Source organism: Petaurus breviceps, unplaced genomic scaffold (assembly GCF_028583685.1).
Source record: "Petaurus breviceps papuanus isolate PSGF00001 unplaced genomic scaffold, PetGlider_PUasm1.0 188, whole genome shotgun sequence".
Taxonomy (NCBI): Eukaryota; Metazoa; Chordata; class Mammalia; order Diprotodontia; family Petauridae; genus Petaurus; species Petaurus breviceps.
In genome coordinates, this window is record NW_027185804.1 from 41,305,837 (window position 1) to 41,329,746 (window position 23,910).

The window sequence follows — 23,910 nt, forward strand, 5'->3', positions numbered from 1 at the left end:
AATGTATGGGGAAATTCAGGACCTGGTTGCTTTCAAAGACATGGTCTTTTCCTTTTAGGGTACAGGTCCCTTCACTCCATCATTGATTATTTCGGTTTCATTTATTTAATTATTTGAGTTTTGATTTAAGAAATAAGGGGGGTTGATGTAGAAAAGACCAAAGGGAAAAATGATTGTTGTCTTGATGAATTTTAAAGTCTTATATGAGGGGATGGAATTAGATAATTTTCAGCTTGACACAAGAGGTTATAATTAACAAGAAAAGGTTTAGAATTGCAGAGAGCCAATTTTAGTTTTGCTGTTAAAAAAGCATTTCATAACAAATTGTATGATTCTGAAGGAGAATGGACTTCTTTGTGTTGCAGTGAGCTATTGACTTCATGCAACAGCTAACTGGATATGTTTTAATTATTTGTGTGTGTGTGAAAAATCTGCTTCACTACCTGTGGAGGATTATTTTTCCCCATAGTACAAATCACACTAAATAGGCTCCAAAGCTTGTTATATATTTAATATTCCATGAATTTACATAATAAAAGTGGGGAAAGTGTTATACTATCAACTATAAACATAGCACCTCTCATTATTTCTTGATATTTGTATAAAATACAGTTTTCTCATTAAACTCTATGTCTCTTAATAGATTGCAAAGAAAATTATAATGCGCTTAGAGGAGGAAAACCTCCATTATTTCAGAATTTTTAGAAACCATGCAGAAAGAGAGCTGTTTTAAATGAAGTGATTTGCTCTAAAAATACATTTTTAATCTAAAAATTAAAACAATCCAATGACACAATGGTGAAGGAACATTAAACGTTCCTGAATCTACCCATGCAAGCAAATAAATCTTTCCATTTTTTCTGTATCCATTTATGTCTCTATTTTTCTTGTTTGTTTTGTTTTTCTAAGTCCTTGTCATTCTTTGTCTCATCCTACAAATCTGCCTGATCTCTCTCTCTCTCTCTCTCTCTCTCTCTCTCTCTCTCTCTCAGCAGCCAACTGAATTTTTAAACAGCTAAATGTATGTGTTACTAATAAATTTATAGAAAACAGTATGATTGAGCTAAAAATGTTTGTTGGTATCTGTCATCATTTATGTAACAGTAAATTATTTAATATAAGATGTGACTTTAGGTAGCAGTTTTATTTTTGAAATAAAATCTCTTGAGGGGCTCTCATTTAAGTGCATTTTCAGTGCAATGAAAAATAAGGAAATGTGCATTTTTGTAGTAACTGTGGAATAAAAGAGAAAAAAAACACCATTTGCATACTTAGCTAATTGGTCCATGACAATTCATTTAGGAAGTAGTTTTCTCAGTGCAGCAATGACATCTTTATTTCTCAAGCTGTATATTAGAGGGTTAAACATTGGGGTCACAGTAGTGTAGAAAAGAGCAAACACTTTGACTGATCCTGCTGAGTGACCAGATTTGGGCTGAAAATACACAATGCTTCCAGACCCATAGAATAAGCCCACAACCATGAGGTGGGAAAAGCAGGTGGAGAAGGCTTTGGATCTCCCTGAGGTCGAAGGCAATTTCAGAATGGTAGTTATGATTTTGACATAAGATGCAAGTATCAAGAGAAAGGGAGTTAGGATGAATAGCTGAGCAACAATATGGACAGAGACCTCTATCTTATATGTGTCCCCACAGGCCAATTTGAATAAAGGTGGGGCATCACAGAAGATGTGATTGATTTTGTTAGGACCACAGAAGTTCAGAGAGAAAATCTGGTATGTCTGCTCTACCAACACTGGGACCCCAATCATCCAGGAAGCTACAACCAGTTGGACACATACCTTGTGATTCATGATGAGAGGATAGTAGAGAGGCTTGCAGATGGCCACGTAACGATCATAAGCCATCACAGCCAGGAGCAAACATTCTGCAACTCCAAGAATAAAAAAGAAGCAAGTTTGTACAGCACAGGCTAGGAATGAAATAGTTCTCTTCTGGGTCCAGAGATCTGCCAGCATTCTTGGGAGAATGACTGATGTGTAACAGATTTCCAAGAAGGAAAAGTTTCCAAGGAAAAAATACATTGGGGTTTGGAGACCTGAGTCAATCTTGGTTAAGAAAATGAGGAGGCTATTTCCTATCAGTATACTTAAGTAGATGACTAAGAAAATCACAAAGAGAATCCCTTGGAGTTCGGGAAGATCAGAAAATCCAAGGAGAATGAATTCCATCACAACTGTGAGGTTACCCCCTGACATTATGTCCTTCTTTGGCCTGTAAAAACAATCAATTGAGAAGTGACTAATCATTTTTCTGTGGTCCTCATTTTCTCTCTCAGCAAAGAGGGGAATTTGGATTATATGATCTGACAGCTTCCTTCCTGGGTTTAATATATTATGTTTTAATCTCCTCCCCTACCCCTGCCCCCAACATTCTCTGTTATATACTTTAAGACCTTGTCTGTTCTTTGGGGCGGGGGTAGTCAAAATTATTCAATAAATGATTATAAAGTATTTCCTATCCATCAGGAACCATGAATATTTGGATGGAAATATGGAGCCAGAGAAAAATAACTAATGATATCTGTAAAATCTCAATTTTATCAGTGCTTACAGGAATACCAACCTACCAAAGATTTAGCTCTTTTTCTTTTGCTTTGTTTTCTTTTTTTTTTTTTTTTTGGAGGTGGGAAGGCAGTTGAGATTAAGTGACTTGCCCAAGGTCACATGACTAATGTTAAATGTCTGAGGCGGGATTTGAACTCAGGTCCTCCTGGCTCCAGGACCAGTGCAATGTTCACTGTGCCACCTAGCTGCCCCACTAAAATTTTTAAATAGTGATATCCAGACCTCAGGAATTATAGCATTCATATAAGATATAGTATATAGCACAAAGGACATATTGTGAATTATACCAACTAGAATTCCTTTTTGTTTTGTACTTTTCAACCTATCTACCTTGACTTTTACTCTCTGTCTGTCTCTGTCTGTCTGTCTTTGTCTGTCTGTCTTTGTCTCTCTGTCTCTGTCTGTCTGTCTCTCTCAAATTATCAGAATCCTACCATTATTTTCAAAGTCCATCTTTCCTCCTTCCATTCTTTTGAGTAAAATTTTCTGGCCATATCCAACTGTATGTATTTTCTCCCTTTCTTAAATTATATCCACAAGAGATATTTGTTACTTAGTAAATGTCTTCTACTTAACCTATGTCTTTTCCAATATCTATATTCTGTGCCTCCTACTGTATTCTAAACATCTTAAAGGCAGACATCACGCCTCATACATTTTGTCTCTCCTAAAATGTTTTACTCATAGTAGCTTCTTGATAAAAAAAATTTTAGGTGGGACAAATTTCCTCTATTAGATGATTGCAGGAATATATGTTCACCTAAAATATTTACCTTACTCAGAGATGCTTAAAATTCTATGTTTAGAGATTTGTTCAGTAGTGGTAACAAGTTACACTGTTTTAATATTTATTTTTTCATTCATCAGGCTATAGTCTCCTTTTATACTTTTATATGGAATCTTGGTCAGCTCATTCTCACTGCAACATGCACCTGAGATCTGTTTGCTGGAAAAAAATGAAACAGCATATTGGTAAATTTTAATATTTCATATATTTCAATTTAAGCCTGAATGGGACATAGTCTAGGCAATAACTATTCCATGTAGAAGGTGGGGGTAATCAGGGGGTAGTAAGAGAGTACTGCATGTTTAAAGGTGCCTAGAGGACAGATACCACTGACTGAAATGCTGAGAGAAGTTATGAAACAAAAAAAAAGTATCTTCTACTTTTCTTTTTTGAAAGAATTTTTTTGAACCCAATATACTACCTCTCTAATCAGCTTGGATTGTTCAATGGGGAAACAACTTACAATGGAAGAAATATTGGCTGTGGATTCAGAAGATGGGTTCAAATCCCAACATTTAATCTTGGTATTTTTGGTGCAATTAACAATTAACTTACCATTTCCAATGATCATTTTCTTCATCTGTTGTTTGAGGGGTGACCTCTGAGATAGTTTCCATGCTTAGAACTTTGAGTCTAGATCAACAAATACACTAATGGCACCCCTGCCTTTGTTCATTTATTCATATTCTTTATTTGTGTGACAATGAGGAAGAAGTCAGTGTTGGAAAACAGTGTTGGAAAGTTATGTGTTGGAAAAAGTTGACTGGACTTGAATTCTACTTCTGGCTGTATCACACAGAAATTGTGTAGCCAGGTTAAAACATTTAATTTTCTTTGCTTCATCTTGTTCTTAACATTAAGATTTTTTGCTTTTTTTTGGAGGGGGGGAAAGCAGGACAATTGGGGTTGACTTGCCCAAGGTCACATGGCTAGTTAAGTGTTAAGTGTCTGAGGCCAAATTTCAACTCAGATCCTCCTGACTCCGGGGCCAGTTCTTTGTTCACTGCATCCCCATCAAGAATATTTCACACAGAGAGCCAAGATGGCAGAGAAAAGGCAGCAACTTCTCTGAGCTCTCCCCAAAATCCTTCCAAATACCTTTTCATAATAAAACAATTCCTGGAGCAGCATTACCCACAAAAGGATGGGGCGAGTAAATTTTTGAGCCAAAGAAAATTTATATATAGACAGAGGGTACAGGTGTGAGTTGAATATGAAGGAATGATATCTAAAATCAATTAATTAAATTAAGGGATGAGAAAGAGGAATGCAATGGAAGAGAGGGAAGGGAGGTATAATAGGATAAATTATCCTATGTAAAAGTCACAAGAAAAAGCTTTTACAATGGAGGGGAAGATGGAGAATTCGGGGTGGTGGGAATGAGTGAACCTGATTCTCATCAAAATTGACTCTAAGACAGAATAACACATATTCTCTATTGGGTATAGAAATCCATTTTACCCTACACGAAAGTAAGAGGGGAAGAGGATAAGAGAAAGGTGAAGGGGTTGATAGAAGGAAAGGAAGATTGGGGGAGGGGTTAGTTAGAAGCAAAACAATTTTGAGGAGGGAGGGTAGAAGGAAAGAGAGAGAAAAGAATTAACGAGGAGAAATAGGATGGAAGGAAATACATTTAGCAAGTATAACTGTGAAAAACATTTTGAAGCAAATTTCACTGATAAAAATCTTATTTCTCAAATATATAGATAATTGAGTCAAATTTATAAAAAATAAATAAGTACCATTCCCAAATTGTTAAATGATTTAAAAAATGGGCAGCTTTCAGACAAAGTAATCAAAGCTATCTATAATCATATAAAAATACTCCAAATCACTATGGATTAGAGAAATGCAAATTAGAGCATCTCTGAAGTACTGCTCATACCTCTTAGATTGGCTAATGGGACAGAAAAGGGAAATGACAAATGTTGGTGATGTGAGAAAAATGAGACATTAATGTACTGTTGGTGGAGTTCTAAACTTATTCAGCCATTCTTTAGATCAATTTGCAAATATGTCCAAGTAACTGTAAAGCCATGCTTACTTTTCAACACTGAAGAAAAAAAAAACTACTATTTGGTCTATAGGACCTATCTGTATAAAAAATGTGTAGCAGCTCTGTTTGTGGTAGCAAAGAATTGGAAATTGAGAGGATGCCCATCAATTGGAGGATGGCTGAACAAGTTGTGCTATGAAATTGTGAAGGAGCGTAAGAAATAAAGAGCAGGATGCTTTAAGAAAAACCTGGAAAAATTCACATGAACTGATGCAAAATGAAATGCACTGTGTAAAAAGTAACAGCAGTAGGGCAACTGTGAATGACTTCACTATTCTCAGCTATAGTGATCAAACACAGCTCCCAAGGACTTATGATAAAAAGATTGAAAGAACTAATGGTGTCTGAATACAAATTGAAGTCTGAATATAATTTAAAATATAATTTTTAAAATTTATTTTATTCAGCTTAAAAATGTTTTGGTCTATGTTTTCTTTCACAACATGACTAATATGGAAATGTTTTGCATGACTATCCATGTATAACATGAGATGAATTGTTTGCCTTCTCAATGCAGTGGTGTAGGGAAGGAGGAAGGGAGAGAATCTGGAACTCAAAGTCTTAAAATGAATGTTAAAATTGTTTTCCATGTAATTGGAGAAAAGTAAAGAATTATAAAAAAAAGAAATATGTAAAAAATAATTTATTTACATAAAAAGGATTATTTTTGACAGCATATCTAAAAGAAAACATTTTTATATTGTAAAATAGCATAGTATTCCAGGCAGTGTCAGCATCATTATCATTATTAGTGTCATTATCATCATTAGATGGATTCAAAAGAAATTATGAATTCAAATAACAATCAGGTGATTGTTCCTTTACAATATTATATTATTTTGTGACTACAGAAAGTAGTTCTTTATAAAAGGACTGTTATGAGTATACTTGAAGATATTGGATATTTTCCTATCACTGATCTCCCTGGAGAGTTTATCAAAGAGTAATTAAAACAATGAAAACTTTCCATATGTTTTGCTCAACATAAGTGAATGTCTCCCAGAGCATTCCCTGAATCTACTAGTTTACTAATCATATCAATAAAAAAATTAGGTTTAGGGGCAGGTAGGTGGTACCATGGATAGAGCACTGGTCCTGGAGTCAGGACTTCAAATCCAGCCTCAGATACTTGACACTTGCTAGCTGTGTGACCCTGGGCAAGTCACTTAACCTTGATAGCCCTATTTAAAAAAAGAAAAGATAGGTTAGTTTATTAGAACCTTTTTTTAAATAAAACCATACCTTCTGTTTGAAAATGCCACTTTAGTTTAGATATGTTCAATAACTGCTCCTATTGTAGTATTTCACACATTTTCCCCAGAAATCAAAGTTGATTTTGCTAACATCTAGCATACAACTTCCATGTTCTTCTGTAATTTCAAAATAGAAATAGCATTTGATTTTCTAAAGTAGTTCATTATTCCTGTCTCCATAATTGGATTTGATTACTCACTAATGATATAAGACAGTTCTTTTTTATAATATTGACATATAATCTGTCTGTGTCTTTTAGCTCTGATAAATCATCGATAACTCTAAAGTTTAAATTTCTAAACTCCTAGCTGTAGTGAATTTCATTCTTCTGGTGGCCATTTTTTTTGCCTTTTCCAAAGATAAGTCTTCATAGCCAAGACTAAAAGCAAAGGAACATTAAAAAAAATTCAGACATATTAATTTTCTTTTATCACAAAACATTTCTAAGCATAATTCTTATTTCTTCTAAATATAGTAAGGTTATTCTAACTATATATTTCATATACACACATAAATATGTGGGTGTTTATTGTATGTTGATTCAATTGAGTTGAAACAAGGAATGATTCTCTTAAAAAAGTTGATTGAGATATTACCCTGAAAATTCTAACTTAAAGTCATTAAAGAAGTGGTACAACATTTTCCTTCCCACTTTCCATAAAGAGTCTTGCAACCCTTTCATCAACTTCTTGTGAGGAGCTTCAGACACCTTATTATTAAATCAACTGTTTAAATAAAAGCCTTAAGCAATTGTATAAACTACCTAAGCATAAAATATTACTTTTGGGGTGGTTAAAATTGGGATGATTAATGGAGGAAGAGAAAAAGATGAAGTATAGTTCATATCTGTTGACTCAGGAGAGATCATGGTCACAGCTAACATTTACACAGTTCTTTAAAATTTGTAAAGCAATTTCATATTATGACTTTTCATTTAATATCAATTCTTATGTCAGCAAAATGAAAAATGTAATAATGCAAGTAATATTCTAATTAATGTAATAAAATGAAATGACTAACTTATAGACAAGGAAATGAGGTTAATATGCTTGCCAGGTTTTACATATAGTATAAGAGTTGGACACAGTTTTTCAACCTAGGTTGTCCTGAAAACAAGACTAGCACTCCTTCCAGTTGCAATTCATTCATTTCAGTCCTGCCCAACTCTTTGTGAACTTATTTGGGATTTTCTTGGCAAAGATACTTGAATTATTGACATTTCCTTCTCCAGCTGATTTTTGCAGATGAGAAACTGAGGCAAACAGAGTTTAGTGTCTTGCCCAGGGTCACACAGCTAGTAATTGTCTGAGGCCTGATTTGAACTCTCCAAAATGAGTCTTCCTGACTTGAGATCCAGCAATCTGTCTACTATGTCACCTAGCTGACTACTCCTACCTGTACATCATCTATTATGTCTACAATTTTAACTACATTAAATTAAAAAAACACACAAAACAATTCCATGAAATTTAAATAAAAATAAAATATTCACTGGAAAAATATTATGTATGTATGTTTATGTTTATATGTTCATATATAGTCTAATATTACACATGAACACCTATGTATTATATATATATAGGAAAAAGGAAAGAATACTAACATCTGTGCCCCACTATTTAATCTGTCAAATGATATCAAAGGAAGTATTATAAGTTATCAATCACCATCCAAATAAATCACTAAAAATAGAAAAAATGTAAGGATGAATACCATTCTCTTTACCTCATATCCAGCAAATTGTCTCAGAGGAAAAAGTTTAGAGATAGTCAATTATGGAGCTTCAATGAGACAATAAGAATAATGATATTCTACTTGTGACCCATTTAATTAATCCAAGCATTCTGTCAAAGCAATTGGTACTGTGCATGAAAAGCCACCATACTCTTCACAAACTTTGACCCAGCTAAAGAGTAAAGAGGCCCTTCTCTGCCTCATTTCTTATTACCTTAATCAGATTGGGTATTGCCTCAGTCAAACTGAGATCTGTTAAAGACATTACCTTGAAAAGGTCAAAGTCTGGGCCCTCTGTAGCTGTCCTGATCTATATCTGGACACTGGATCCAGATGGCTCCAGAGGAGAAGTGAGACTGGTAGCTTTGCTCACTTAAGTTGAATTCACTTACATGTCATGGCATCACCTTCCTGACGTCATGGTCTTTGAGAATGAAAGACAAACAACAATCTCTGTGAGTAGAAAAGGAGCTGCCCAATGGGAATGTCCTGCCTCAAACAGGATAGTTGGGCAACACAACTTCCTTCCTTCCTTCCTTCCTTCCTTCCTTCCTTCCTTCCTTCCTTCTTTCCTTCCTTCCTTCCTTCCTTCCTTTCCACATAGGGCATCACAACCTTATCTGTGAGTGCTCTGTCCAAAGGGAATGCAAATTTTAATTTGTGAACCTTTTTCCCCTTTTCTAAAGAGCAGCTTTAACCCCAAATCACTATGGCTTTCATTGATTGACCAACAATAGGCCATAAGTCAAGGTCCTTTGGTCATTGTTTGAGCCATAATGAAAATTGGCTGAAAATGAATGCAAATAGCAATTGTTTCCATTTTGGCAAGAAAACTCAAGGGTCTTTCTCTACCAAATTAGATTACTGGGGCATATACTGAAAAAAAATCCAAGACATAAAAAAAGATTCCACGTATTCCAAAATATTCACAAAACTGTAGCAGAAAATAAAACAAACAACAAAAATAGGAAATCAATCAATGGAATGAAGAAACCAAAAAATTGTTACAAGTTTTAACTAAATATTGTCATATAAAGAAAAGAGCATGAGAAAATAAACAGATTTGGGGGGACTGTTTCAAGGGGGCAAATGAAGTAAGAAAGAGCAAAAAAAAAAAAAAAAGAAAAGAAAAAAATGAGAACCAGGACAAGAATATCCACAATGTCTACCATGTTGTAAATTGGTGGGGGGAGGGGGGAAGAGGGAGGGAAGCAGTAACAATAAATTGGTCCTGGAGAACAGAAGCCTATTTCCCTCCTTTTACCACTGGGGGTTAAAGGGAGTGCATGTGTGGAATATTAAATTGGTTATTATGTGTGGTTACCCTGATGTTTGTCTTCACTTAACTATTATTCTTGCTTAAATAGGAAATTAAGTGGGTGGAATATTCTGAGAAATGGATCCAGATTAAAAGATATAAGGCAGAAAAAATTATGCAATTATAAAGCAAACTATATGAATTTCTATATTTATCCACTTTCATCAGTACTGGTGAAGTCTCTCTTCTCCTGCTTCCCCCCACATCCCTTGGTTAGTAGAGATATGTGAAATATCCCTTAAAAAGAATTTTTTATTCTGTGGGTAAACTCTTTCCTGAATCTCTATCTCTGAGTAGGATCATAAAATCAAAGTCTTCACAAAGATTGTAGACAAGTGATTCTTCAGATCCTCTTCAGACCAAATGACGTGAAGATGTGACAGCAAAAGAGTTCACACTTACCTTTCTTAGATGCAATTAAGTCATCTACTACCTTCTCCAATGATTATACCAAAAAGATTAGAAGCACATATTATTTTACATCCGTAAGGGACTTTAATGTTTACAACACTATGCAATTTATTTTAAGAGCACTATAATGTGGCTATCATAGAAATTCTGATTTTGGTGATGAAGAGACTGAGACTCAGCCAATCTCAATTGCTTTACTCAAAATTCCATGGCTGTTCAGTTCTAGAGTCAGGATTTGAAACTGAGATCCTCATGTCTGCAAGCTCCACACTCTTTCCACAAGGCTATGATTCATCTCCCTTAATCATTACAACATAGCAAAAAGCCCCAAGAAACCCCACATTGGGGATCTAACTACCTTCTAAAAATGATCTTTTAGTTGAAGTTATTTAGCCCTCCTTTTTAGAAGAAATGATTCCTGCCCTTCTCAGTTCTCTTGGGATTATTTCTCTCCCATGATATGTATTATTCTGTAATGAGAGAGAATGTCTTCTGCCTCAAAGTCCAATCATCTAAACAACCCTTAATGAGGATAAATCCTTATCCATGAGTCAAGGGATTATATTGACACCTTAGATCTGCTGATACCTGCATATCTGATTATATCTGATTAATATGAGGTTGATTCTTTTCCTCATAATATTTTTTATTTGTAAAATAGAAATAATGTCATTTTTCAATTTTTTCATCATAGGTCTATGAAGAAAAAGCAGTTAACAATGAGTGGTGTTTTTTAGCCATTTTCATTGTTATAATTGAGGGAATTTACCAATGATTTATTCCATTGATTTTTTACTATTCAAATACTGGGAGAAATACGACCCCCAACATCATAGAGCAAACATTCTACTCCAAAAGGAAACTATTAGCATAAGTTATCCTAGTTCTTGTCAAGGCACATTATAGTATGCAGAAGAATAGGCAAAGTGCCAGGACTACATGATTATGAATCAGAGGATATGGGCTTGAATCTCACTTCTACTACTACTTTCCTGGGTGACTCTCAGTAAGATATTTCTCTTTTCTGGCCCCCAATTTGCTTCAAAGGATATCAGAGTAAGTGATCTTCACAGTCCTCCAGCAAGAATAAAAGATAAGACTATGCAGAGTACTTGGATGGACAATGCATCATCAACTAATCAAGATGGAGGAACTTCAGGCCTTACCACTTGACCTCCCACTGTGCCCTAAAATGCCCTGACCCTTTTGTTTGGCCTTTGACACCCGAGGAGCTGATAAATCCTAAGGTCTACTGGACTTTGTCTGGAGACAAACAGACAAACAGAGGGACAGAGATAGAGACAGAGAAACAGAAAGGGACAAATACACAGAGAAAGAGAGAAGATGGAGACAGAGAGACACAGAGAGGGGGAGAGACAGAGAGACACAGTAACACAGAAGAGACACAGACACAGACACAGAGAGAGACAGTCAGAGAAGAGAATTAATAGATGCTAATGTCTGGAGAATTGAAATCCTTTATGACTAATATATTAGCTCTCCATTCCAGGATTATGACCTGTTTCCACATGCATCATAATTTCCTTTTTTCTGTCTATGGACTATAATATAGTCCAAAAATATGTTCATTTTTCATGTTCTTACATGTATAAACAAAATTCATGTTCATTTCTTCATGTACCTACATGTACACATCCTGTCATGCCCACCCTTTTTTAATATCTATATTTCCTAATATGCATATAGTATTTCATCAGTTCTATTTCCTTTAAGTAAGTCATGCCTATTCAGAGTGGGGGCTATCACCAGTTATCCTGAACTATGTCTTGCCACAGGACTCCACTGATTCTGGAGGCGAGAGTGAGGCTGAGGATTTTCTACAGTTCTGCCTTAGTTAAGCTCAGTTTACTTGCAAGTAAGGACATGGCCTTCCTGATGTCATTGGTCTGCTTCAAGAATGAAGGATGATCAACACCCCTATACAAAGAGCCATGATAAAATATGGGTTTCATTTCACTAAGTGTCTGAGATATCAAAAGAACACATTTTCTTCTTTTCATTAAGACCTCAAGTTCTTCTTGTTTATTGTCTACATGTTAGACACTGTATATATGTTATAAATGAACACTATACATAAATATAGTGTATACACCAGCATAAGTATATACTGTGATTTCATACCTACAAATATCTATAACATAAGAACATAAATGCATATAAGAAATATATTTAGTATATTGTATAAAAGGTGATATGTGTGTTTGTGTGTGTGATAGCCTAATATTCAAAGTACCTTATTGCTATTCTAATGATGGGATATGAGATTTTGAGTAACTCCCAGGTTCCTTATTCAACCTTAGCAAATATGACTCTGTCTCTATCTCCATCTCTATCTCTCAATCCATATATTTCTCTATTGCTATATAAATACATAAATATATGTGTAGATAGATGATATGTAGATAGACAGACAGACAGATAGATAGATAGATAGATAGATAGATAGATAGATAGATAGATAGATAGATGATGGACAGGAATTATATTTAAAACAAACTTATAGCACTATATTGCCTATAATCTCAAAAGTAATTTGTGTCAAACATGAAAGCCAACATAGTGTTTCATCTGATTACATCCTTACATCAAACAAAGTTAGGAAGAGGAGTTCAAGTGCTAAAGGAGTCAGATTACCTCATCTTCTCATTCAAAATGAGACGATTTATACTGATCTAAAAAGTAGTTGGTGAAATCAGCAGATCTAACTGGAAAAACAGAAAATTTATTAACATTAGAATATGATAATATTCCAATAATAAAATCTTAGAAATACTTTTAATACTTGTGCTTTGGTTTAAAATATTTGTGATTTTTAAATGTCTGATTAGATAGCAAGTTAGTTTAACAAAATGTGATAAAGTAAAATCTGAACAGTTTTGTTGTCTTTGAATTCACTGTTAATAAGGAAATATTATAGCAAAAATGCTATTGAAAGCTTTGGCTGCATAAAATCTGCCATAGATTTCAGAATTATAGATTTAGGAAATTTGGTATGGTTAAAATACAGAGACTGAAAGGATTAATGACAGTTGTTTCAATGAATGTGAATGGCTTAGACATGAGGGAGGGAGGGCTATAGATGCATTCAGCTTGGCCCTAGAGAGCATTATGGATAAAGAAATGTTTATAATTATAGAGAAGCAACTTTAAGCTTGATATAAGAAAGAAATATCTTAACAAAAAGAGTCATTCAGAAGGGAAATTGATCGCTTTGGTTTCCACTTGAGTATGGACACCACTGCAAAAACTAAGTGAATGTGTTTTAGTAAAACTTTGTGAATAAAGGAACTTTCATCACCAGCAGAATTTTTTTAGTGCAAACTATAATCAATTCCAAAGTATCACAAATTTAATATTTCATTAATTTATATCATAAAGATGAAACTATACTGTCAATCATACTCATAGAGCCATTCATTCTTATTTCTTAACATTTGTATCAAATGTTTTCTCATTTGACATTATGTCTTCTGAATTTTTTAGTCTGTCAAGAGACCTAGAATGCACTTATAGGAGGAAAACCTTTCCACTATTTCAGAATATTTTAAACTATGTAGAAAGAGAACATTTTAAAATAAAGAGATAGTGATTTGCTCTAAAACAGCATAATTAGACTAATAAAGCAACTTACTAGCACTATGGTGAATGTATGTGAAATTTTAAAAGCTTACAGTTTCCTTGATTTACTCAAATAAATAAATATATTCTTTCTATTTCTGTTTCCTTTTCTCTGTTTCTATATTTTATTTTAAATTTTTCTGCCATTCTTTGTCTTGGCCTATATGTCGGGCGAATATCTCTCTCCTCTCTCTCTTTCTCTTTCACTCTACCAAACACAATTAAGTTTATCTTTAAAAAAAGAGAGATAAGCTCACGTTGTATTGGGAAAGCAGTAGAAATCATTGTATGATTGCATTCAAGATGTCTGTTGATATTTGTCATCATTTCAGAAATAGCAATTTGTTTAGCTCTTTCACCGTCTAGCAAAAGAAAGTAGAAACTGTAGGCAGGTGCCTTGTATTTTCAAATAGAATCTCTTTATTGGCTCTCATTTATGTACATTTCATTGCAATGAAAAAACAAGCAGGTGCATATTTTTTTCAGAACTGTGAAATAAAATAAAGGAAAATCAAAGTTTATATATTTTGCTCATAGCTCTATGACCTAATTCACTTAGGCAATAGTTTTTTTAGTGCAGCAATGACATCTTTATTTCTCAGGCTGTATATCAAGGGATTGAACATTGGGGTTACAGTTGTGTAGAAAAGAGCAAACACTTTAACGGATCCTGCTGAGTGACTGGATTTTGGCCGCAAATACACAATACTTCCAGACCCATAGAATAAGCCCACGACCATGAGGTGGGAGGAGCAGGTGGAGAAGGCTTTGGATCTCCCTGAGGTTGAAGGAAATTTCAGGATTGTGGTTATGATTTTGACATAGGATGTGAGTATCAATAGAAAGGGAGTTATGACAAATACCAATGCAGCAACATGGACAGAGACCTCTCTTTTATATGTGTCTCCACAGGCCAACTCTAGTAATGGTGGGGCATCACAGAAAATATGATTTAGTTTGTTTGGACCACAAAAATTCAGACAAAAAATCTGATATGTCTCCTCTACCAGTACTGGGATCCCAATAATCCAGGACACCATAACCAGTTGGATACATACCCTACGATTCATGATGAGAGGATAGTAGAGAGGTTTACAAATGGCCACATAACGATCATAAGCCATCACAGCCAGGAGTAAACACTCTGCCACTCCCAGAATATAAAGAAAGCAAGTTTGTACAGCACAGGCTAGGAATGAAATAGTTCTTTTCTGCGTCCAGAGATCTGCCAGCATTCTTGGGAGAGTGACTGATGTGTAACAGATTTCCAAGAAGGAAAAGTTCCCAAGGAAAAAATACATTGGGGTTTGGAGACTTGAGCTGATCTTGGTTATGACAATGAGTAGTCCATTTCCTAACAGTATACTTATGTAGATGCTTAAAAAAATTGCAAAGAGAAAACCTTGGAGTTTGGGAAGATCAGAAAATCCCAGAAGAATGAATTCCACCACAACTGTGAGATTGTCTCGTGCCATTGGGTCTTTCTTCTGCCTACAGAAACAATAAACAGAGAATTAGCTAACCACTTGACTTCTATTGTCTCAGTTTCCCTTTCAGCACAGAAGAGAAGTTGAATTTTATGGCCAGAAACATTACTCCCATATTTAATATTTTATGTTTTGATTTTTTATTTCCCTCCCAAATATTCTTTAATATATCTTTCAAAATATTCTTTATTTTTTTTTGGGAAAAAAGTCAAAATCACTCAGTGAGTGATTACGAAGTGTTCCCTGTCTGTCAAGAACCATACTAAAAAGTTATGACTATTTTTTCTTGGATATTTAGACAGAAATATGCAACCAGGTAAAGCCTTCTAATAAAACTAAAATCATTCTTAATCTCAATGCCAACAGTAACAATATTTAACACCATAACTAATATTTCTTTTTTCTAAGATGTTATCTCCCAACAGCAGGAATTGTAGCCTTCAGGGAAGATATGGGATAAAAAAAAGACATTATAAATTATCCCAACATACATTTTCTTATTGCTTTTCACCTTTTATTCTGCCTACCTTTGCTCATGGTGTTATTTTCCACATTAGAAAGCTCTCTCCCATCTTCTCAGCTTATTAGAATCAGACTATTCTTTTAAAAGCCAGGTTATTTCCTCTCATTCTTCTGTGTATAACTTTCCCTCTATTATCAGCTTTTATTTTTCCTCCATTTCCTGAATGACTATATCACAGGATACATATGAGACATTCTGTCAATTAGCAAATGGCCTCTGCTTAACCTGAGTGTTCTTTTACACACATATATCTTGTGGCTCCTACTCTATTCTCAGCATCCTAAGGTCAAAAGTCATGTCTTATACAATTTTGTCTTCCTTGAACATGTCCTACACAGTGGGTAATCAGTAAAATTTGTTAAGTGGAATAAATTTTCTCTACTATGTGAATTCAGCAATATGTGTTACCTAAAATAGCTCCCCAATTAACTGATGCTTGAAATTCCAGATTTATAGGTTCATTTGGCAGTGGTAAGAAGTAACCCCATCTCAGTATCTTTTATTTTACCAGACTGTACTCTCCTTTCACATATATTGTAGAATATTCTTCATCCCACTCGCACTGCAACATCTACCTAAAATACATTTACTGCAATAATGAGATGGGCAAGCTGGTGAATATAATATTTCATACACTTAAATTTGAGCATTAAGTAGATTATACCCCAGGTATAACTATTACATGTGGGTAGTGGTGGTAATGAGACAGTATTAGGAGGGTTTGAGGTCTGTTAAGAATGTTAGGTGCCAAGAAGACTGATCAATTGATTGAAATACTAGGCAAACTTATGTGAATCTGAAAAAGCTCATGAACCCAAAATATTAACTTTCTCCCCAGCTTGGATTATTCATTGTGAAAACAACAATGAAAGAAACATGTTTTGTTGTAGATTCAGAAGACAGATTTAAATCTCAACACATCACCTATGTTGCAATTAGCAAGTAACTTACCATTTTTGGGCCTCATTTTCCTCATCTATAATGTGAGGGCAACCTCTGAGATCCCTTCCATCTTTATAGTGATAAGCCTAGACCAACAAATATGCTAATATCATTCTTGCCTTTCTGCATATAGTTATATTTTCTATTCCTCTGCCAATGGGTGAGGAGGCAATATATAGCTTTGTGTTGGAAGAAGTTGAGTGGTCTTCAATTATACTTCTGGCTCTATCATACAGAAATTATGTGGCCATGGTTAAAATATTTAATTTTCTGCACTTCAGTTTGCTTTTATGTGCTGCGTAAATATTACCAAAATTGCATGCCCCCAAATTAATACCAAGATTATTTTAAAAAAAGTTTATTTGAAGCAGTATATGTAAGAAACACCTTGAAAATCATAAAATGAAATAGATATGCAAGGCAGCATCAATACCATGAATATTAATGTCATCATCATTAGATCAATTTCAGAAGAAACCATATTTCTCAAGTCACTATCCTATTCTTCTTCTACAATAATATATTACTTTGTGATTGCAGAAAATATTTTATTTGTGAAAGGGCTTTTATGGAAAGATTAAATATGTTGGTCTTGTGCCAGTGCTGTACCTCCTTAGGGAGAATATCTAAAAGTAAGTGACACATTGAAAGTATTTTTTAAAATCTTTGTTAAATTTAAGTAAATTCTACCTCCTGCGTGGCTCTCATTTACTAGTTTATTGCTCTCATTGTTTAAATATAGATTTATAATTAGAACCTCTTTGAAATAAAACTATTCCATCTGTTGGGAAATGAAACTTTCACTACAATATGCTCAATACATGTTTCTATAATAGCATGTCCCACATTTCCCCCAGAAATTAAATTTCAGTTTGACACCATCAAGTATAAAATTTCCATCCCCTTTTCTACTTTCAAACAAGAGATAGCATTTGATTGTCTTAAGTATTTCATTATACCCGATGTCTATAAGATCCTTTAGAGACAGTGTATGTGATTATTTACTAAGCGCATTAGGCGGTGCTTATTGTAAGCTGAGAAATTGGTCCAACTGTTCCTTCTAGCTCTAAATCATTACTGACTCTAAAGTATTCTGTTTCTATGTCCCTATTTGTGTTTAGTTTCTATTATCTTTTGGCCATTTTTCTGTCTTTTTGAGTGGTAAATCTCTACAGCAAATAATACTGAAAAAAGAACATTTGAAAAACTCAGACATATTTCCATTTTCTATTACAAGAGAACATCACTAGGAATTCTTCTAATTTCTCCTGGATGAAGTATGACCTTTCCAGCTATCTCTGTGTGCATGTATGTAACCACATATACACAATACACATTCATGTATGTATGTGTGTACATATTACATATGTGCATATCTTACATATTTATATGCACATATATTTTAATACACCTGTGTATATTCAATGTGTATGTATGTAGATATATGTGTGTTTATATATAATACTATGATATAAGCATATTATACTATCTATTAATATGTATTAATTTAATGAAAGCTTGTTGAATTGAACTGATGTCAGGAAGGATTCAATAAAGTAGTGAAGTGAATTAGTAACTGGAAAATTCCTAGGTAGAATCACCTAAAGAAACAAATCAACACTCTATTTCCCATTGTACAACAAGAATCTTGGGAGCCTCTGGTCATCTTTATACTTGGCAGAAAATTCAAATAATTCATTATTGTAGCCTAAGTATACAACTTGCTTTGGGGTTATTCATATATGGTATATTCATATTCATATACGGTATAAGAATTTGAATAGGATTTGAACCTAGATTCAATGACCCCAAGTCTAGCACTCATACCCCTGCAATATGTAATATCTTTTCATAAAGATAGAAAAGCTCAGAAACACAGAATGAATAATCTTAATAATATATTTAAAAACTACAAAAAATTAATGCAATAAGAATTAAAAAAATACATGGAAAAATATATTTTATTTCTTATAAAAGTCTGATTTTAAACACAGATATATATATGTATATATATTTGACAAAAATATATATTCCCCAATATTTAATATGACAAAGAACATCAAAAGAATTATAAATTATCAGTAACATCCAAAATAAGTCGCTAATATTAATAAAAATAAAGATGAATAAAATTCTATCTTCACCTAATAATATTCAATTTGTCAAAGTCAAAAAAGTTTAGAAATACTCAATCATACACCTTCAGTGAGATAATATGAACAGTAATACCCTACTGGTGTAGCATTTAATTCCTCTAAGTATTCTAGAAAACCATTTGGAATTGTAGAAGTTAAGCCACTAAACTCTTTATACACTTTGATTCAGTGATCTGATTACTGTGGAATATAGTGAGAAGAAATGAGAGACAAAAAAAGGGATGTCACATATTTAAAAATATTCACAATGATTATAGCTGAAAAGGAAATAAAATATTAAAAGAATATGGATAATCATCAGGGAATAATTAAAAATATTTTTTGTTATGGAATTTTGACTTAATATTATCTTATAAGGAACTCAGAATATAAGAAACTAATAAGCTTTGGGAAGACTTTATTATTTTTTTTTTTAGTGAAATGAGGCATAGCAGGCATAGCAAAGAAAGCAGAAATATGATAGGAATATCCACAATGTCTACCATATTGTAATCGGAAAAAAAAGGAGCAGGAATTGGGCTCAGATTAATTATAATAAAAAATCTTGGTACTAGAGAATAGATGATAAAGCCTACTTTCCTTTACTGCCCAGACTATGTTGAGGGGAATTCAGGTTGCCATATTTCATTAGTTATTATGTTTGCTTGTCCTGATACTTGCTTTTGCTTAACTTATTTTTAAAGGGAAATGAAGTAGGTGGAGTATTCTGGGAAATGACAGTGGTTCGAAAGATAAAGGGCAAGATAAATTGAAAGCACTATAAAACAAGCTACATGAATTTCTTTTCTAGACATGCTAGTGAATACTGGTGAAGTTCACATCATTCCGCACACACACCTTGGTTGGCAGAAGGGTCAGGGAATATTCTGTAAACATAATCTTTTATTCACTGGGTAATCTCTTTCTTGAATTTCTATCACTGAGCTGGAGGTCATAAGTAATGATCCCCTTCATATCAAAGAAACTAAAAGTAATATGTCAAAAGAGCACAAACTTACCTTTCTTAGATAGAATTCAATATTATTTAACTCCTTGCTTCTTCAATAATTATAATAAAAATAATTGAGGAATATAACTTAAATCCACAAGCTACTTTTTAATGGTTGTAAAACTTTATATACATTATTGCACCAGTATTATAATATAGATATGACACGCATTCTGATTTTACAGAGAAGAAGACTGAGTCTCAACCTGAATGACTTTGCCCAAAATTCCATAGCTGTTAGGTGCCAAAGTCAATATTTGAACCCAAGGTTGACATGACTGTGCGATCAACACCCTTTCCATGATCCCATCATTCTTCTCCCTTAAGCATTACAATACACAAAAAGCACCAACAAACTCTGTGAAAGGGACCAATAAAAATAAATTTTAGATGAAATCACTGAGGGCTCCTCTTTATTAGAAATTATTCTTACCCTTTTTAGCTCTCTGGGGATAACTTTTCTCCCATGCCATATTTCATTTTTTAATGAGATAAAAGGTCTTCTGGCTCAAAGTCCAATCATCTAAACAACTCTTAATGAACCTTGAGTCAAGGGACTATATTGAGGCCTTAAATATGGAGATGGCCAAGTATCTCTTTATTGTAAGGTCACATTTCTCTTCATATTCGTTTTCTTATATGAAAAATGGGAACAATGTTATTTTTCATTACTTGTTTCATAATGTTATAGTGGGAAAGTAATTAGCAAATAAAAGGATTTTTAATCATTTGTCATCATAATTGAAGAAATGTATCACATATTCTCTTCAATTTTTTAATTAAAATATTTAGAAAAATGCAGCCCCTAAAATCTTGGACCTGTATATCTCCTCTCTAGCAACCCACTACTCAAGAAAACATTCGCCATAGTTATTCTAGGTCTTTGGAAGTTATGCTAGAGCAACTTAGAGTAGAGTAAACAGTGCCAGAAGAGGCAGAAAGGAAGAATAGGATCACATGGCTATAAATCAGAGGTTTGAGTTGTAACTGTACTATTTCTTACCTGCATGACTTTCAATAAGCTATTTTTCTTCAGTAACTTATATTCCCCTATTTACTTCAAAGGAGCTCAGAATAAATGATTTCCAAAACACTCCATCAATAAAAAGAGGAAAAGACTATTCACAGCTACTGGATAGATAAGACATTACCAAGTAAGCAAGATGGAGGGCGTTCAGGTCTTACCAGTTGATCTACCCCTATGCTTTAAATTTTTCTGACCTGGCTATTGCTCTATCATTGCATTCTCTACCCTTTATCATCTGACCAACTGATATAGCCTAAGGTCTCCTGGACATTGTTACTTAACTTTTAGATCATTCCATCTATTCTGAAGCTGAATTCTCTCATATGCATGTTTTGCATCAATTAGTGAGCTCCACAAAATCACGAACTGGGTTCCCTTTTCATTTAGTATCCTGAAAACTTAGTAAAATGTTTGGCAAATAGTAAATGCAGGGATTATTTTTTTCGTTTAGTCATACGTACATACATAAAAACGGATAAATGCATCTTATGCTTTTGCTCATTCATCTGTCCACCTATCCATCCATGAATACATTTTATCATTCTATTTCAGTGTAAAACATTTGGTTCTATGACCAGAGTAATTTGTTTTGCAGCATGACTTAGTGTTTCACACTTCTAGGAATCTCCTAGGAGTATCCCTAGAATGAAGTGATGCATCATTGCCATAAGCCTGGACAAAATCTTTTAAACCTGTGATGAATTTGATTGTAGTAAATATCTTCACCTACTCTGTATGTGGGCTTCTAGGTGGCAGAGTGGATAGAGTGCCAGTTTTTGTGTAAAGAATATTGGAGTTCAGGGGTGGCTAGGTGGCGCAGTGAGTAAGAGTGCTGGCCCTGAAGTCGGGAGGACCTGAGATCAGTTCCAGCCTCAAAAAAAACTGGCCATGTAACCTTGAGCAAGTTACTTAACCCAAATTGCTTAAAAAAAAAGAATATTGGAGTTCAAATCTCTTCTCAGACACTAGATGTGTGACACTGAGCAAGTCATTTTCTACTGTTTGCCTCAGTTTCCTTATTTCTAAAATGAGCCAGAGAAAGAAATAGCAAACTACTCCAGTTTCTTTGCCAAGAAAACCCCAAATAGGTTCAGGAAGAATCATACAAAACTCAACAATAATACTTTATAATATAATGTTATTTGCAGAATTTTTCTTTTTCTTTCATTTTTAATAATTTGTTTTTCCCCATTGTAAAATAACATTTATTTTTAATTTTTGAGTTCAAAATTCTCTCTCTGCCCTCCACTGTCAATAAGAAAGCAAGCAATTTGACATAGGTTATACGTATGTAGTCATGCAAAATATTTTTTTTCACATTAGTTATGTGAAAGAAAAAAGAGACAAAAATATGAAAAATAAAGTAAAGAAAAAATATGATTTGATCTGCATTCAGACTCAATCAGTTCATTCTCTGGAAACAAAACAGCATTTTTTTTTCATAAGTCCTTCAGAATTGTATAAGATCACTTTATTGCTGAGAATAGCTAAGTTAATCATCACAGTTAATCATCATACAACATTTCTGTTAATGTATAAAATGTTTTCTTTGTGCTATTCATTTCACTTTGCATCATTTTATGTAAGGTTTTTTTTTTTTTTTCCCACCCCCCCCCCCCAGGTTTTTCTGAGAGTACTCTGAGAAAAGGAATTCTCTTCCTTGCATGTTTGTGTATCCTTTAGCAAGCTTTTGGCTTTTGTCATGATTTTCTTATATCATGCTAATTTACTTCCCCAATTTCTCTTCTAATTCTTTTATTTGATTTTTAAAATTCTTTTTGAGTCCTTTTAGGAATTTTTTGGTCCTAAGACCAATTCACATTCTTCTTTAAAGCTTTGGATATAGCAGTTTTGACGTTATTATCTTTTGAGTTTATATTTTGATCTTCCTTGTCACCATAATAACTTTCTATGGTGAAGATTTTTTTTTTGTTTTTGGCTCATTTTTTTTCTATCCTATTTCTTGACTTTTAACTTTATATTAATGTTGGCTTCTGCTCCCAGGGTAAAGTCACTGTCCCAAGCATCAGTTGTATTTGTTTGTGTGTGTGCAGCTCTTTTCAGAATTAGCTCTTGGGGGTGAGTAAGCTTTCTGCTCTTCCAGGTTGTATGATCTAAGGAGAAGTGTGTTTACTACATTCCTGGTCTTTGAGTGACCACAATCACTCTTTTACATCCTATAACTATGACCAGGGTCCCACTGCTCTGCAACAACAAATTCTAGTGTTCTGGTGCTCCTCTTCACTGTGGGACTGTGATCTGCATCCAACTATGGGTAATCAGAATCTTCCACCTAATGCCCGCAAAATGCCCTGTAATTAGTGACCTATAGTCTCCTTCTGACTGGTTGTCCAACGTCCTTGCCATCTGTGTATTGAAAGCCCTGAAAGCAGCCATTGCCACTGCTGATTCAGTTGCCCCTAACCACTATTCCTGGCTTCCTGGGACATTGCCTCTGGTAGCATAGTCTGGGCTAAAGTGTACTAGTGTACTCCACTCTCACCCCACTGCAACACACCTTTTCTAATTTCTTTTGGGTTGGAAATAAATTTCACTTTGTCCTTTAGTGGGTTCTACCACTCCAGAATTGTTTGTGAGGACTTATTTAAAATTGTTTGGAGGAGAATTTGTGAGAGCTCAGGTGAGTTCCTGGCTTTTCCCTATCATTTTGGCTCTAGCCTCTTTCCTTTTTGTATAGAAATAATGCTTATAAATTTATATATCTGAAATTGAAGGAGACAATTCTTTGCATATCTGACAGTTCCTTTTCTCTATCCTCCTAAATCACAAGTATTTTAAGGACCTTACTTTGGACATTCACTCAATTTGTTAAGTGCCTTCCTAGAAGATTGGAAGAAGAATTAAAAAAAAATTCATCATTGATATCATAATATTATATCAATGTGATTTTTCTTTATTTTAAAATATAAGTCTATCATGAAAAAGTTGTTGGACAATTAGAAAAAAGAGAATCTGATAGAACAATACTAGAACTAAGTGA

The 23,910-nt window shown here is 34.0% G+C and overlaps 2 protein-coding genes across 2 annotated transcripts; both read right to left on the reverse strand.

Moving 5' to 3' along the window:
* Positions 1-1,294: 1,294 nt before the first annotated feature.
* LOC138163561 (olfactory receptor 10AG1-like) lies at positions 1,295-2,218 on the reverse strand. Its single transcript, XM_069091009.1, has one exon. It carries the CDS (start codon positions 2,216-2,218, stop codon positions 1,295-1,297), a length of 924 nt encoding a protein of 307 aa, XP_068947110.1.
* A 12,119-nt stretch (positions 2,219-14,337) lies between these two features.
* Positions 14,338-15,261, reverse strand: LOC138163563 (olfactory receptor 10AG1-like). Its single transcript, XM_069091010.1, has one exon. The coding sequence runs from the start codon at positions 15,259-15,261 to the stop codon at positions 14,338-14,340; it is 924 nt and encodes a 307-aa protein (XP_068947111.1).
* Positions 15,262-23,910: the final 8,649 nt, after the last annotated feature.